The sequence below is a fragment of the Ruditapes philippinarum genome, unplaced genomic scaffold, assembly GCF_026571515.1.
Source record: "Ruditapes philippinarum isolate M1 unplaced genomic scaffold, ASM2657151v2 ctg2145_1_1_1_1, whole genome shotgun sequence".
Lineage (NCBI taxonomy): Eukaryota > Metazoa > Mollusca > Bivalvia > Venerida > Veneridae > Ruditapes > Ruditapes philippinarum.
The window spans coordinates 70,765-86,376 of record NW_026866323.1 but is presented as its reverse complement, the minus strand read 5'-3'; the positions used below and the strand labels follow the sequence as shown (position 1 = coordinate 86,376).

At 31.0% G+C, this 15,612-nt stretch overlaps 1 protein-coding gene across 1 annotated transcript; it reads left to right on the top strand.

The window, feature by feature from the left end:
- Positions 1 to 1,069: 1,069 nt before the first annotated feature.
- Positions 1,070 to 14,401, top strand: LOC132732119 (receptor-type tyrosine-protein phosphatase alpha-like). The gene is made up of 17 exons (XM_060718480.1): positions 1,070 to 1,160; positions 1,458 to 1,714; positions 1,913 to 2,000; positions 3,103 to 3,167; positions 3,509 to 3,545; positions 4,148 to 4,251; positions 4,467 to 4,604; positions 4,951 to 5,099; positions 6,366 to 6,501; positions 8,484 to 8,612; positions 9,434 to 9,536; positions 10,072 to 10,148; positions 12,095 to 12,229; positions 12,531 to 12,656; positions 13,171 to 13,331; positions 13,597 to 13,732; positions 14,250 to 14,401. Exons 1-17 carry the CDS (start codon positions 1,148 to 1,150, stop codon positions 14,334 to 14,336), a joined length of 1,941 nt encoding a protein of 646 aa, XP_060574463.1. The 5' UTR covers positions 1,070 to 1,147; the 3' UTR covers positions 14,337 to 14,401.
- The last annotated feature ends 1,211 nt before the right edge of the window (positions 14,402 to 15,612 follow it).

Here is a 15,612-nt window from a genome sequence, read left to right as displayed (position 1 = left end):
GGGGGGGTTAAAACCTGTTTTTCCCTTTGGGAAAAAATTTCCCCCCAAATTTAAAATTTTTAAAAATTGACTGGAGTACTTTTAAGTAAAAGGTTTTCCAATCAAAAATAAAATTGAATTATATTAAAGTTTTAATAAAATTGTGTTGTTATAAAATGTGTTTTGGTTTTGTTTTTTTTATATTTGATTTAAAAAATTTATGAACACGAACTTTTGTGAGACTTAATTTCTTATGGCGGGGAGTTTAGCAGTTTCTTTTGTTGAACATTTCATTTTAAAAGGGGATTTTTTGTCATTTTTACATTGTAATTGTATAACAAAATTATTTTCTTTTTGAAGAAAAATTTATTTCACATTTATCGTTTTTAAAAAATTTATTTCTAATTATTAACATTAATTACTTTTTTTATCAAAAAAATGCTATAAAAAAGTAATTTAAAGTTAATTTTTCTTACAAACTTGGGTCTTTTCAGAATGCAAATAAACGAAAACAACAGGGTTTTATTTTTGATTTTAAAAAAAAAATCGCAAATTTTTTTAAACATTTTTCGTATCCTGTATAAATTTCTATAACAGGCAACAACCTTTTTTTTTTTTTGACATCAGTCACGGATGTCTCCCTGCCCTTTGTAGTTTTTTAAACTGAAATTTGGTTTTTTGCAGTCAAACAAAATTATTGTGTGCAATACTGCATTTGAAATATCCATCTGATGAAACTGGATAATTTATCTTTGTTTCATGAAATAGTTCTTATTATTCTTCCGAGAAATACACCTCGTAATTCTTTCAAAGTTCACTTTTTTATCATCACATTATGTGAACATTTGGAATGCCTCTTATACAATGTACCTGTAATGACTGATTCGGATATTGTTTTGGTAAGACAAAGGCAACACATTGTTCCCATTTTGTGCAAGAAACCAATGCCCTTAGTCAACAGGATGTGGTCAATGTTACTTTAGGTTTACTAGAAAAAAGTATTTTCCAATTTAATGTTTTATAACAAATGACTAAGAAGTATATCTTTATCGCCCACTGTCGATTATTTTATGCCTTTGATTTTAGAAGGAAGAAACAGTCCACGCTGAAAGTTATTTATCAAAATGTGCCTCCGTGTGTTCCCAATACGGAAAATATATATCAAAATATGCCGAGTTGCAGTAAGTTATTGTTTAAACAAATACGTTTTATGGTTACAAATTAGTCATAACAGCATTCTCATTTAATTAATAATTTATTTTGAAAACAATGTAACAACAGTAGATAATATTTAATCAGTCAGTAAAAATCTTCCTCCAATTATACCGTAAAAGCGCAAGTAAAATTTGGTTAAACATGCTTCTCTTCATTTAACCTTTTTCTGAATCTCAAATTATATTGAAGAAAACAAAACATATCCGTAAACTGTTTAAAGGTGCTAGTTAAAAGATTGTGATTTATTTGTATAATCACTGTAGGTATAAAAGAAACGAATAAATGTCAAAAAGCAATTCATTCAAGGAAAGCAGCGGTTCGAGATTTCCAAGAGGTGAATGTAGAGCCAGAAGATGAAGAATATGCTGATGATCTAGAAGAGCTTGATGAACTCATCCCGGAACAAACGGAATATATCAACTCATTAGATCTTATAGATAAACTAGTAAAAATAAAAGTATCTGAACTTTTTGATTACGTAAAGGATCGGACGGATGAAGCATTTAGTTATGACTTTCAGGTATTTAAAAGCGGTTCAATGTTACATAATTGCAGTTTCGTTTTCGTAAACAAGAAAGTATAACCCTATAACTTTTCGAGTTATTATGAGCCTTTTATATCCATGTGAACTGATTAGCATTATCATCTTAAATTTTGGTGCACCAATGTTGTAGCTAGTTTCTATATTTCATATCATCTAAACTGTACATTTTTTCAGAGCATTCCTACCGCTTTCCAGATGCCTTGTTTATTTGCACGCAGTCCTGAAAACAAAACGTCAAATAGATACAAGGGCATTATGCCGTGTATGTATTATATATACATTTATATTTTCAGTGCTACAATGTCTATTAATCTTTAATAGAATATACAAAAATTGTAATATTATTTTATGGAGATGTCTAGTTATCATTAGACTTATGTTCCAGTAAAGTTGATTAAGTTTTAGTTATTACTGTTTCTGAATTATATTCTCTTCTAACTCTTTACATAACTCTACAAAATTTCAATTAAAATAAAAATGTTCATATATTCTTCAATGAATACTATTTTATGATATGCTGAATCTAATAAATAATTGCATTGTCGTCTTTGTAAAGAATGAAATTTATCCGTAAAGTTAATAACTGCTCCGCTTCGTCCATATTCTCTTCGGTAGCACTACTTCATATTTCCAGCACAGTTGTATAAAATCATGTTTGGAAAAGGGTCTGTATTCACAGTTTATGTCAGCTTTGTTTAAATTCATCTCAAGCTTTGTTTTAATACATAAAATTATCTTTTAAAACCTCTCTTGCCGTTACAATAGCAGCAATAATTTTCATCTGAAAGACCATCAAATACTGCAGCTCATTTTTTGTAATTTCAAACTTGCTTTTAAATTAAAATAATTTTATTTTAAAGTAATTGGAAAATCATTCTAAACTTTCCGGAGTTCAGTTTCAATAATTCCATTATAAAAGCTACTAGGTATGTGACATGAGGGTAAAGCGTAGATTAAAATGTCCATATTGTCAATCTTTATTTAACGAGTTCATCAATTTAGATATCCATCCGTTTTTAAACCATTTAATAAGCATTTTAATAATAAGTTTAGATGAAAAGCTATCGCTAGAGCTATGGCAACAGAAACACATGCTTGAAAATCGCAAACTTTGTTGTATTGAGGTTGTTCAGAAAAGAGACATCTCCCATGCCCGCTGGCACTTGCTAAAGCTATATTCAGTCCAAGCTTATTCACAATATCATTTCCAAAAGTAACTATCATTCACACCCAATGGAATAATACCAGCATTATCTTTAAAACTCTGCACTTGAGAAAGTATGACATATGTAGAACATTTTATTCAGTAGCAATGGAGTTTCAGATGTTTCAACATTAATTTTTATTCTTTTCAATTCTTTCAGATGATCACTCGAGAGTTCAAATTGATGGTCAACCAGATTTTTACATAAATGCATCATATATTGACGTATGTTTTAGCAATATTTTGTGATGTCGGTTTTAATATGAAGACTTTGATGTGAATGGCTAAAGACTGCTGCGTTCAAACCATTGTTGCCGCGAGCAAGAAAATTTACAATTATTCTTAAGCATGGTTTGGTTCCAGGAACGGATTCGAGAGTGTTTCAATAAGCCTTTACTTTCGAACACAATCGAACTAAAATAATTTCTGTTTAAACTAATATAAATGCTTGTAAGTTAATAAATTAACTGATTTTATCAAGAATTGCAGTGCACTATATTAAATATTGCCTATACTAGTCTGATGTATCCAAATGAACATAATGAATTGTTTTAAATTTATTTCAGGGATACAAAAGGCAGAAAGCGTACATAGCCTGTTTAGGTATTTTTAATTTTGTTATGTTATATACTTATTTATTTAATCCAAATTTGTGGCATCTTTGATCATAAAAAACATTAAATAAGCGACTTTTAGTGGAACATCCAATGTCTAATGAAATATTTGATAATATCTTTACATATCTAAGAAGTACATTTGTACATATAATTATTATCTATTCAGACATATTGAAAAGAGCAAGGTTTTGAGAATTTACATGGTTAACATATATCTTACGTTTTCATGCATTGTATTTAAGGTATAAAGGGCTAATTAACCTTTCCCTGAGAAGCCAGCGTAACGTTGTATTATAGTTTGGAGACCTTTCTATAGAAAATGTATCAGAATTAAATCGTATACCCTTATATGCACAGTGTGTTAACTGGAGTGCAGCACTCTATAGTGTTACCCTGATGTCTGTCGGGGACAATAATGGAGCATGCTCCATGAATGGCAAATTACGCGTCGGGGCTCTTTCTATTACATACCACATTTGTCGCAATTTGTCTGTTTGGTTTTTTAGAGGTAATAATTTATTATGTCAATAACATGATGAAGCACTGTATAAAATTTTAAAATATAATAGAAATGTCTTTATATTTCAGGTCCTACAGCAGCAACACACGATAACTTTAAGACTTTCTGGAAAATGGTTTGGCACAAGAAAGTAGAGATTATCGTGATGGTTACAAATTTGAATGAACCATCTGTATGTCTGTTTTTTACTAGATCTAAACCATATTTCTGTTGTTTCCAATCATGTTAAATTTTGACTATATAACATTATTTTTAAGACGTTATTGCATTATACGTAAATGAGAATTTTGTTTGACATAAAAAGCATATAATTATCTCTATTATATGCGGATGCAATCTTAAACTTTTTATAAAAGTATCCCCATATATATCCTCATACATTTTAAGGGTATGAAATGCGAGCAGTATTGGCCAGATGTCAGTCAAGATGAGGACTATGGTGATGTACATGTTTCCTGCCAAAATATACAAATCTTCGCAGATTACACATTAAGAACCTTTAAAGTAATAAACAATACAGAAAAGGTATGATAATATCGATATAGAAATCTGGCTACCTTCTTATGAAGGTCATTGGTTTGATTTAAGTAATATTATAGATTCCATTTAACATGAAGAGGTTTTTTGGGGGTTTTTTAATTGCGTCCAGAGGATTTAAAGTACTTTAGCTACACGTAAATTAACATTTATCTTTAAACAACTTACACAAATTATTGTGTTAGTCATCAAATCATAATTTAGTACGCAGATATACGAATTAAACATATAAAGTTCTCTTCTCGCCATTAATATTGGATCAATCAATCATATTTAAGTTTTATTTTGAATGTTTTATCCAGTACAAACTGTATTATTATGTTGAATATTTAAGGGTGATGTTTGCAGACGTTTAGTTCATCTTCATTACACCTCGTGGCCGGACAAAAAGACACCAGAGGATGTTATAAGTCTTTTGGAGTTCAGACAAAAATACAGAGATGTAAAAACGAGCTTAAATGGTCCTATCATCGTACACTGCAGGTATATTGTATTTATTTGTTGCTGTGTTTTGTTTTAATTTTTTTCACAACAAAAATTTAAAAACAAAAGCCATTGACATATGTAAGAAATTTGAAATTCCACCAATTGTATATTTTAATTGAAATATGCTGACAATATGTACCAGAGGGCATTTGATGACGATGCTGCCGTAAAATATGAACATTGAAAACCTGGGTTCGTCGCATTGCGTCGTTTCTTTTTTTCAAGATAATTAAGAAATAAAAATGTATTGAGTTCAGTTTATCCAAGAATATACAAAACAAATCGGTTATATAGAAAAATATAATAAATTTATGGAGTAAAATAAATTAATGGAGTAACTAATTATATCGCCTAGGGAAGTAATTTAATTATGTTATGTATCTACCTTATATAAGGCAAACCGTGAAAGTTCAACGTTATTTCTATATTTTAGAAAACATTGTTTATTTGAAGTAAACTTGTTTCTGGTACATTGCTAAAGATAACATTATAAAAATTAATAGCAAAAGAGGGAATTGAGCTCATATCATTTATAAAGGGTGAAAATGACTAATCATCAAAAATAACATAACTTGTTATACATATATAACTGGCCGGATGAACAGTAAGATAATACATTATTTTCACGATGATTTAGTAAATTCAATGTTTTTATACAATATATTCGACAGAAGAAGGTGTCAAAGGCATCAAGTAAAGTCTTGGATTTTGATCAATAGTCTAAGAAAACCAAATTACACTATTACATCCAAGAGATGACAATGTTGAATGAGTTTACTTTAAATGTAAAATCAGTCAATTGAAGACCTTTTTCAATGTAAAACAGCTTGAATGAAATTGATGTAAAAGTAACAAAACAGTCAACATAGATCGTAAAACTTATCAGTCCTAGAGCAACCATTTGCTAACATCTTATTCAAAATGTGTACAGTAAAGTGCATTCGGATGTTTACCTCCTTTGGTTTGAGATAAAAAGAGTCGGTGGCTAAGTAGAATGACATCTTAAAACACTATGGATTCTGATTAAACAACTATACTTTAACCTTTTGTATTTTTAGTATATTATTACATGCAGCTACAGTAACTTTGGCCAGGCTTAACCGATATTATATATTTTTATATATTATATATTTGATATTTTTTATTTGAATTGTGTACAAGTAGTTAAAATATGCTTTGTGTTTTGATAAGCAAGATATTTTCAATGATTTCATAATTTTGTCTTCTATAAATACAAATCATTATTATTCATCCATTTCATAGTGCCGGTATTGGACGTACAGGAGTATTTATAGCTGTTGACAGGCTCATAATGGAGGGAAATCGTGAAGGAACTGTAAATGTCCCTGCATGTCTCAATAAAATGAGAGAACAACGAGTGAAAATGGTCCAAACTAGCGTATGTTGAATTAACCTAACATTACAGTTAACAAAAAAAAAACAAATTTGTATATAATTTTGATGTAAGTTCTATAACTTTGATAACACTATAGGATTAACGCACGTTTTTCCGTGTTATAACGCCTGCAGAGTCCCGAGGAACGGTTGGTGCCCGAGCCCGGTAGGACGAGGGCTACAACAGTTCCGAGGGACTCTGCAGACTTTATAACACGAAATAAACGTGCGTTGACGCTATTATAGCATAAAATTTTAAAACAGAGTCATGATGCATGTTTAATACAAAGCACATACATCAAATCCTTGTGCTTGGACGGTATTTATCCAACTCTACAGGTTTTGCGTATGCGTTTTATTTTTCCGGGGCCAACAACTGCTCAGAACCGAAAGAAATTTCAAATTTAAATTGATTGATTAAAGCTTAACATTGGAGATATATTAACTCAAGAAAAAACATAAAATTACACTACCCAAGACAAAACATGACCCTAGAATGATTTCAGATTGTTGGTTACTTGGTAAAAAAAGATCATTGACATCAGAATCATAGGTTCTCGGTTCCAAAACCTTCTATGATTTTAATTTATTTTAAAAATAAATTCATATCATGTATATAAAATACTACAAGGTTTCGCAGCCGCCATGTTTTAACGCAACGGAAGTACGTTGACTGGTGTACAATTTTCATTAAAAAACACTAGTTCCCGATTCGATGAAGTTCCCGATTCGATGAATAGAGACTATTGGCTAATACGGGTACCACAATTATTGACTATTTCGCCGTGGTACCCGCATCAACAATATGCTTTAATATGTGACTCGGGAGCCAGTATTTTTTTTTTAAATTGTACACCAGTCAATGCACTTCCGTTGCGATAAAACATGGCGGCTGCGAAACCTTGTAGTATACATTATATGAATTTTTCTTTTTAAATAGATTAAAATCATAGGTTTTGGAACCGAGTGCCTATGATCAGAATCGGTATTTTTATTTTACAAAAAAAATCAGGCATTAAACATTATTCTTTCAAAGAAATTCAAAGAGCATTTATCAATATGAACATTAATAAAACAACATTTTTTCATATTTATTTTGTGTTATCTTGTTTTGTAAATTAATCAGTTAATCGGAGGGTTAAACTGAATGACAGATATTTAATTGTTTACATTGACAACTGTCCGTTTCTTAGAAAGGGCGACAACTAAGATTATAGCGACGATGTCTATACGCCGTATTACCGGCATAGTTACTTGAATGCTGCTCGACTGAGGCCCTCGAAAGACTCTTTGGCAAACAGGCCAAACCGTCAAATTTAGTTTGTTTACTGGGACCTGTATGTATTGCGCATAGGTAAAACCGTGCTATAACAAGAGCGCGTGACTATGTTAACACATGGTTTTGGTCCCGTTATAACATGGGCTAAAGAGGGAAAAATAGCCGATTTTATGCTATAATAGTTTATATCATGTTTATAAACATTATAAATATAACAGTTTCGTACCTAGCCTAACACAAATACCATGGCAATCTTAAGATGTTTATAACGCGTAAATCTTTATTTTTTTTAATGTTGTTTTTATTTTTGTTGTCCTGTTATAGTTTCTTAAAAGTTTCTCATTGGCCAATGACCTGAACTATCCTTTTCCTCTGATGCTTTTTTGCAATAAGTGCATATAGTGATGGGAGGATAAAAACTACTTTGTTTATATTTTGCTACATTATATCAATCAAAAACTATCACATTCTGCGGTGCTTTCAGTAAATGATAACCATCTAACGTCCTCTGTCCAGTATTGCCCTTTCTAAAGAAAGAAAAAATTACATATTTGTGAAGCATAATGTGACTTTAAGATGACGAATTCATTCTGAATCTGTTGCGTCATTTCAATGGAATTACAACATTTATATTTTATAGTATTTTCATAATTGTCGCTGTTATGTTACAAATATGTAAATTTGCTTTGCAAATCGAATCGTTTCAGGAACAGTATAAGTTCATATTCAAAGCATTGGTTTACGCTCTTTGTCTCAACTGTGAGCTGATACCAATAGAGAACATTGAAGAACACGTTAACGATACTGATGAAAATTCGATGAACAGACAGTATAAGGTTTGATCACTGTGAAGAGATTAACAATTCATTAAAGATATTATATAACTAATCAGAGTGTTCACTGAGAATCAGTAATTTGTTCAAGATTTTAGTTTGTTTGTTTGTTTGTTTGTTTGTTTGTTTAATTGGGCTTTACTTCACACCGACACAGTATATGTCATATGGCGACGTTCCAGCTTTACTGGCGGAGGAAGACCTCAGGTGCCATTCCGTGCATTATTTCAGGCACGAACGGGCACTTGAGTAGAACCGCCGACGTTCCGTAAGCTAGCTGGATAGCTTTCTCATATGAAAGAATCCAAAGTCCCTGTCGGGATTCGAACCCACAGAGGTGAGGGGCAAGTGGTAAGATTTTAGTTAGTTTATCAGGCTTCATGCATGCAATGAAACAAGAAGTGGGAAAATTAGTTTACATTTCGATCAGGTATGTTGATATGTATGTGCACTTATATATGTATGCGCATGTATATATTGCTATATTTTTAGGTATAAAGCGGTAACATTTTACAATGCATAATCTATCTTCTTTTAGAGCCATAGTGGCGGCGTGCCCGAGTGCTTAACGCCTCGGACTAGTTATCTAGGATTGTTTACCGCGTGGGACACGGAACGGATTCGAGTGTGTTTCAATAAGCTTATTCTTTTCAACACAATCAAAATAGAATAAATTAGTCTGAAATAAGAACAGTTAAGTTCTTTGCAACAACTTGATCACGTGCTGTGTTTATCTTTATTTACAAACACAAACAAACAAACAAATGATTTTAAATATTTCTGTAAATAATGCCATTATTTTGATATAATTTTGATTCTTTAAGGAACTAGAATTTTCCCTAGAAAGAAACGTCATGGATGACATGAATTCCGAGTCGGAATATGAAAACTTGACGGACAAAGGTAGACCTGGAGCAGATATACTAGGTAATTCTTACTTTTTTTAAAGAAAAACATATTTTTGAACATATTCCATTTATAATAAAAACTTGCTATCATAGTATCAAATTGAAATATTTTTTAAGAACAATAAATAAGTTTGAATATTTTGTCCTGCGGTACCGATCATACACAGTATATACAGTATATCTTACCAGATTACTGCTGAAATGTTAACATAGGACGGGAGCATTTCATGGTCAATTTTCTTTCTTTGATGGACATTATATAAGAAAGCGGAAATTAAGGAAAAATCATAGTTAACTTTACATTATTCAAGACTTATATATTGACATGTACATCGACACCCCTACGATGGTAAGGTAAAAGTCCCTAACGGGTATCACTTACATTTACGCTAAAATAGACCTGTTATGTCAATCATTTGTAGAAATCTTATTTCATTTTATTTAATCAATTATCGACATCCATGATAATATTGAATGTTCATAATAATGTCAGGATGATTACTTTTATAAAGTATTGGAAATATTGTCATAAGTTTATCATGATATATTTTCAGACAACCCAAATCGAGTGTGTTTGTATCTCAACAGAGCGTTTAAAGACACGGATTTTATCAATGCTGTCTATGTTCATGTAACGTTCGGAATTTGTCTTCATTTATTTGCATGTACCTGTTTAGTGGCATTATGCTCATATTTTCATAGTCAAGTAGAGCTGAATTTACTTTATATTTCAAAAGATTGACTGTCAAAATGGTGTTTGACAAACAGTTGATATTGAAAAATGTTTAGGATAAAATTATACATCTGCCTAAAATTTAAAAAGACTGCCCCACTCTTTTTATAAACTGAGCATTATAGGTAAATTTAATGGATCTATACAGAAATTTCATCTGGATCTGTGTGTTATTTATTGTTTATGCGAACTTAATTATTAAATTGAAAGCATTTATGGCAAAATGAAAACTTATTTTGATCTTCACTCGTTCACTCACTATATACCCTTGGATGGGCATAATGTCACTTTAAACTAGACGGATTTAATAACATGCATGCCTTTTCTGTTTAATCAAATATTTTATACCTGCAATAAATTAAGTCAATTTATTTTATCTTCTGAATGTATTATAAATACGTTTGTGAGCTTGTATAACCAAAATATTACGTTGTAATATATCTGGTATACGTTATTTTAATGACACAATAAGCAGCTTAAAGATTAAAGTAGCATTATAAAGAATTGTTTCTCTCAAATTATTAATTTCATATCTTTCTGTTTTAAGTTCCCCATTTGATCTGTTACAAATTTATGTTTTTAAACTTTTTAAACTCAGTATAGTAATAGTTCCTTTAACGTGCTGTGTAACACAGCACTTTGGGGTCCAACGCACTTTGTGGTCCATGTTGGACAACAAAGGGCGTTATACAGATACATAATTATGTACTTTTGTTAACATTAGACAAACGACCGCACTTTGGAGTCATAACAATTCAATCAGTAAAAATTTCATGGTGTTTTAAGTAATATCCCTCAGTCAAAACCTTGTTAAATGTAACAGTTAAAAATGATTATATATTAATATTCAATTGTGTCTCAAAGAATAAGGCTACAAAGTAACACATATAAAGATGATTGATGTGTATTGAGTGATATGATAACATAGCATTTGAGCATAGCCAATATTTTTCTCACATTTTCCATTTATTTTAAAAGAATGTACACATTTCATTGTTGTAGCTAATTGCATTTTTTCCGCTTTTTATTTAAACATTTTTAAACATGATAGTCTAAGCATAGACAATGTAAAAAATTATAGGCAGTCTTAATAAGACATTTCCGTAAAATGTGTGCATGATTATCTGTTGAAATGGCCATTTATTCAGTTTATCTTAATGTTACATGTGAGAAACTTTTACTTTAGTGTAGATACGGCCTTTCACAAATATCATTTACTATTTAAGTAGTCATACATTAATACATTAACAGCAGAACTTCATAATAATGTAAAGTTCTCACTGGGAGTTCTAGAGGGGCCGATGGGGTGTCGACCTCTCACCCCCCCCCCCCCCCAACGAGATTATAAAATTAACATTTTTTAAGGCCCATTATGCCTTTATTTGTATTTCTCATAAGCTTTTAATTTTTATTAGTTCTACATTAGAATTTAAATGGCATTTAGTTAGATTGGTGTATTTAAGTATCGACCGTCATATTGAACGCCACCTCAAATATTTCAATGTCGCAGATCGAAAAAAAGGTCAGTACTCAGTATTTAAAGAAGAACTCGGTTTACACCTTCTGAACTCTGGAACCCAAAGTGCGTTGATATGTTGCAAATCAACGCACTTAGGCGTCAATTTTTCGATTTTGACTCCAAAGTGCGATGGACCAAAAAGGTTCATAAGAGCCTATGCTTCCAGATATTCATACTTCAGTTGCATGTATTTGAAGCGTATAAAGAAATATAAACTTACTCTTTGTGTAATCAAAATTCCCTTGTTGCTTCAATTTGTTGTGTTCATTGAGGGAAATATTTATCGAACTAATATTTACATTTTACTCATCATAATTTCCAATAGAGCTACAAATGGAAAGATCATTTCATCATGGCCCAATCACCTCTTCCTGCCTCGGTAACTGACTTTGTGACGATGATTTATCAAGAAAACTGTTCCTGTATAGTGTCAATGGATGACATTAATGAGTCTGGAACGGTATCTATATATTATAATACATAACTTTTTGTAGTTTTGTTTGTCATAAAATATTGTATAGGTAAAATAATGATAAATTTTTCATTTAATAAGTACTATTTTTCTAACTTATCATTTTTAATTGAAGAGTGCTAAAATCAACTACATAATGGATGTTAAACATTTTAAAGTAATTTCATGAAATTAAAATATCCTTTTTTATGTCATTGAAGTATTGAATTACACCTTTTACAGCAAATAACAAATATCTGCCTACTTCAAACTATTCTATTTGAATGGAAAAAAAACCTATATTTTTAAGGTGGTCAACAAGTATCTTCCTGCAGAAAATGAGTCATTAGAAAAAGGTGGTTTCATAGTTTCGTGTTTTGCCTTCGACACCAAACCACATTACACTGTTCGAAAAGTGACCATAAAAAATAAAGAGGTATTTATATCCATTTTGCAAATATAACATATTCAACAAAAAAGACAAAAGAATTATGCTCCTATTTGTGTCTTTTTGTTTAATCTCAACAGTAGATTCTAAAATGTGTAAACTGTAAGATTTTATTACAAAACATAATCGTGTAATGCTATAGTGGGGTTACTTTCAATTTATTTTCAGATAAGATTCCCTAAAGCATCATTGTTTATGGTATACGATTGATTGTTATTTAATCAAACACTACATGATTTTTAAGTGGTAACCGTGGCCTAGTGGTTCTGGTCGTTGAATTCAAACCACAGTGCTGTGTGTTTGAATCCCGAATTTAGATTATTCAGGTGTCCGTGCGTGCCTTAGATAATGCACTGAAGGGCACTTGAGGTCTTCCTCCACTAGAAAGGCTGGAACATCGCCATATGACCTATACTGTGCCGTTGCGACGTTCAACCCAATCAAACAAACAAACTATATTCTTTATCTGCGAAAAAACAATGACAATATTTTATTGTTTTAGAATTCAAATGACGAGCGGGATTATTATCATTTTCAATACAAGAAATGGACAGCTGGGATAGATGTTCCTGTAAGAGCTGAAGACTTTGTGGATTTTGTAAAAGATGTCGAGGAATATGCCACACTTAGTAAAGAAAATGCACATGTCCTGGTCCATTGCTTGTAAGATGACTTCTTATGCAATTTTCATAAAACAGGTGTTCTAATGTTAGTTATAGCAATTAAAAACAAACTAAAATCCAGACAGATGCATTTAGCGAGTTTAGTTGCATGACTTCCATCATTTACACAATTCTTGAATACATAAAGTTAAGATAAAGTTTTACCTGTGTATGTTTTCTCATAGGTCAGAAAACTACTGCTCATTTCAAAATGCATTGGTCCTGAAAAATTAAGGCGTCATTTGTGACGTTTCGTCTTTTTACAGAAACGGCAATAAACGGAGTGGAATATTTTGCGCCGTTGCAATTATAATGGAAAAACTTCTGTATGATCAGCAAGTCAGTGTGATGAATACTTTAAGACAGTTAAAAAAGAGGAGACCATATGCAATAACTGGAATGGTAAAATAAAATAATTATAATCACATCTTACACTTATCACGTATTAATTGTAATAGATCAGGTCTTATATGTGGATTGATCTTCAGTGGGCATATTTTCTATAAGTATTTCAAATGTAGATAAAAACTCCGAGGTATGACCAAAAATGTATTTTTATCGGCGTTAACATCCAGACAAGCAAACTTATTTTAACTTACTAAATAGATTTTTAAGTACAAAAGTTATTTTGTGTTGTTTTTTTCCAGATGTAATAGTATAATCAACATGTTTTATTTATAATAGTTTATTACAATTATACATTTATATTATTATACCTATTAAATTTAATTCCATTTAATTTACTGGCTACAATTTATACTATTTTTAGCATAATTAAGAATGTTTATAGAAGGAGCATTTTATAAAGCATAATAATTATCAAACATATGAAGATATTATTATTATTATTATTATTATTATTATTATTATTATTATTAATTATATCTATTTATTTTGTTTATATGCTTTATGTTAACAGGAGCAGATGATGTTTTGCTACCAAGCTGCACGAGCCATTGTTCAAATGCACAGAAAGAACTGCATACGCTATGATCATCTGTTATAATCCAAAATATGAACAGAGTAATAACCAACTTTCTAAGTTTCCTAGTCTATTTGTATATCTCAGTTTATATATAGTATTTGTTTATCTCAGTTTATATAAATATATATAACACAAAGAAAGAAATCCAGAAAAAGTGTAAATATTGAAATGTGTCTAAAGAAAACAATATTCATCATGTGTGTAGATAAATTTGTTTATTGAACTGCCTTGTAGATAAATTTGTTTATTGAACTGCCTTGTTTATCGTATGATTATTTTCAACTTTTGTAACAAAAATAAGTTATGTTTTAGTTCTTTTGTGTAAACCTATGTCAACCAGTCACTATGTACATGTATATCAAAGTGTAGCCAGTCAAGCAATTTGCATCAAAATGTAAAACAAATGCAAACCTGTACATTATTTAAAATTCGACTTACAACTTTAAAATTATCCTTGATCATATTTCATTCTCGTGTAAATGGTCACCTAATAAGATATTCAAATGAAGACTTGTAAAACAAGACCCTCTTTTCATTGGCTCATCGTAAAGTTTCTATTTTCTTTAAACACGTGACCTACACTTTGTAAAAAATGGTAGCAATGTAAAATATTGTAAATTTGTTGTGAATATTTATATATATGCTAACGACCAGTTTAAAGTCGGTCAAATGATTATTTAATTCATTCGTAAATGATCTGGCAGTATCTATAAAAGCAGCCGGTAAGGGTTTTTGTATTGATAATGAAAAACTATGCAGATGGTATTGTACTTATAGCAGAAAAAGCAGAAGATTTACAGTTCATGTTAGATATGTTAATTAATTGGTGTTACAAGAATATTATCATTGTAAATCCTATGAAGAGTAATATCCTTTATTTTAGACCTGTTTCTGTTCCCAGAACTTCATACAGTTTCACATGTGGGGACCACAGTCTGAAAGTCGTTGCCAACTATACTTACCTAGGTCTGTTACTGACCGAGATGCTTGATTTTAATATCATGGTGATACAGTTGCTCAGAGTGCTGGTAGAGCCCTTTGTCTCCTTATAGCGAAGTCCAAGTCCTATGGTGGCATGCCATTCACAAAACTTTACGATAGTACAGTATGGCCTGTTATTGCATATGGGGCATCTGTTTGGGGAACAAAATCCTATTCTTGCATAAATGCAGAACAGAGTCGAGCAATGAGATTCTTTATTGGATTGGGTAAAAATACCCCTATTGATGTCATTTATGGTGAGTTTTGTTGGCAACCCCCTCGTGTGAAGCAGTGGAGATCTGTGTCTCAACATTGG

Bases quoted from the DNA above. Each gene is read 5' to 3' on its own strand.
- LOC132732119 (XM_060718480.1), top strand. The intron at 9,537-10,071 runs GTAATTCTTACT...ATATATTTTCAG, and splicing joins ACCTGGAGCAGATATACTAG to ACAACCCAAATCGAGTGTGT. The intron at 12,230-12,530 runs GTATCTATATAT...TATATTTTTAAG, and splicing joins ACATTAATGAGTCTGGAACG to GTGGTCAACAAGTATCTTCC.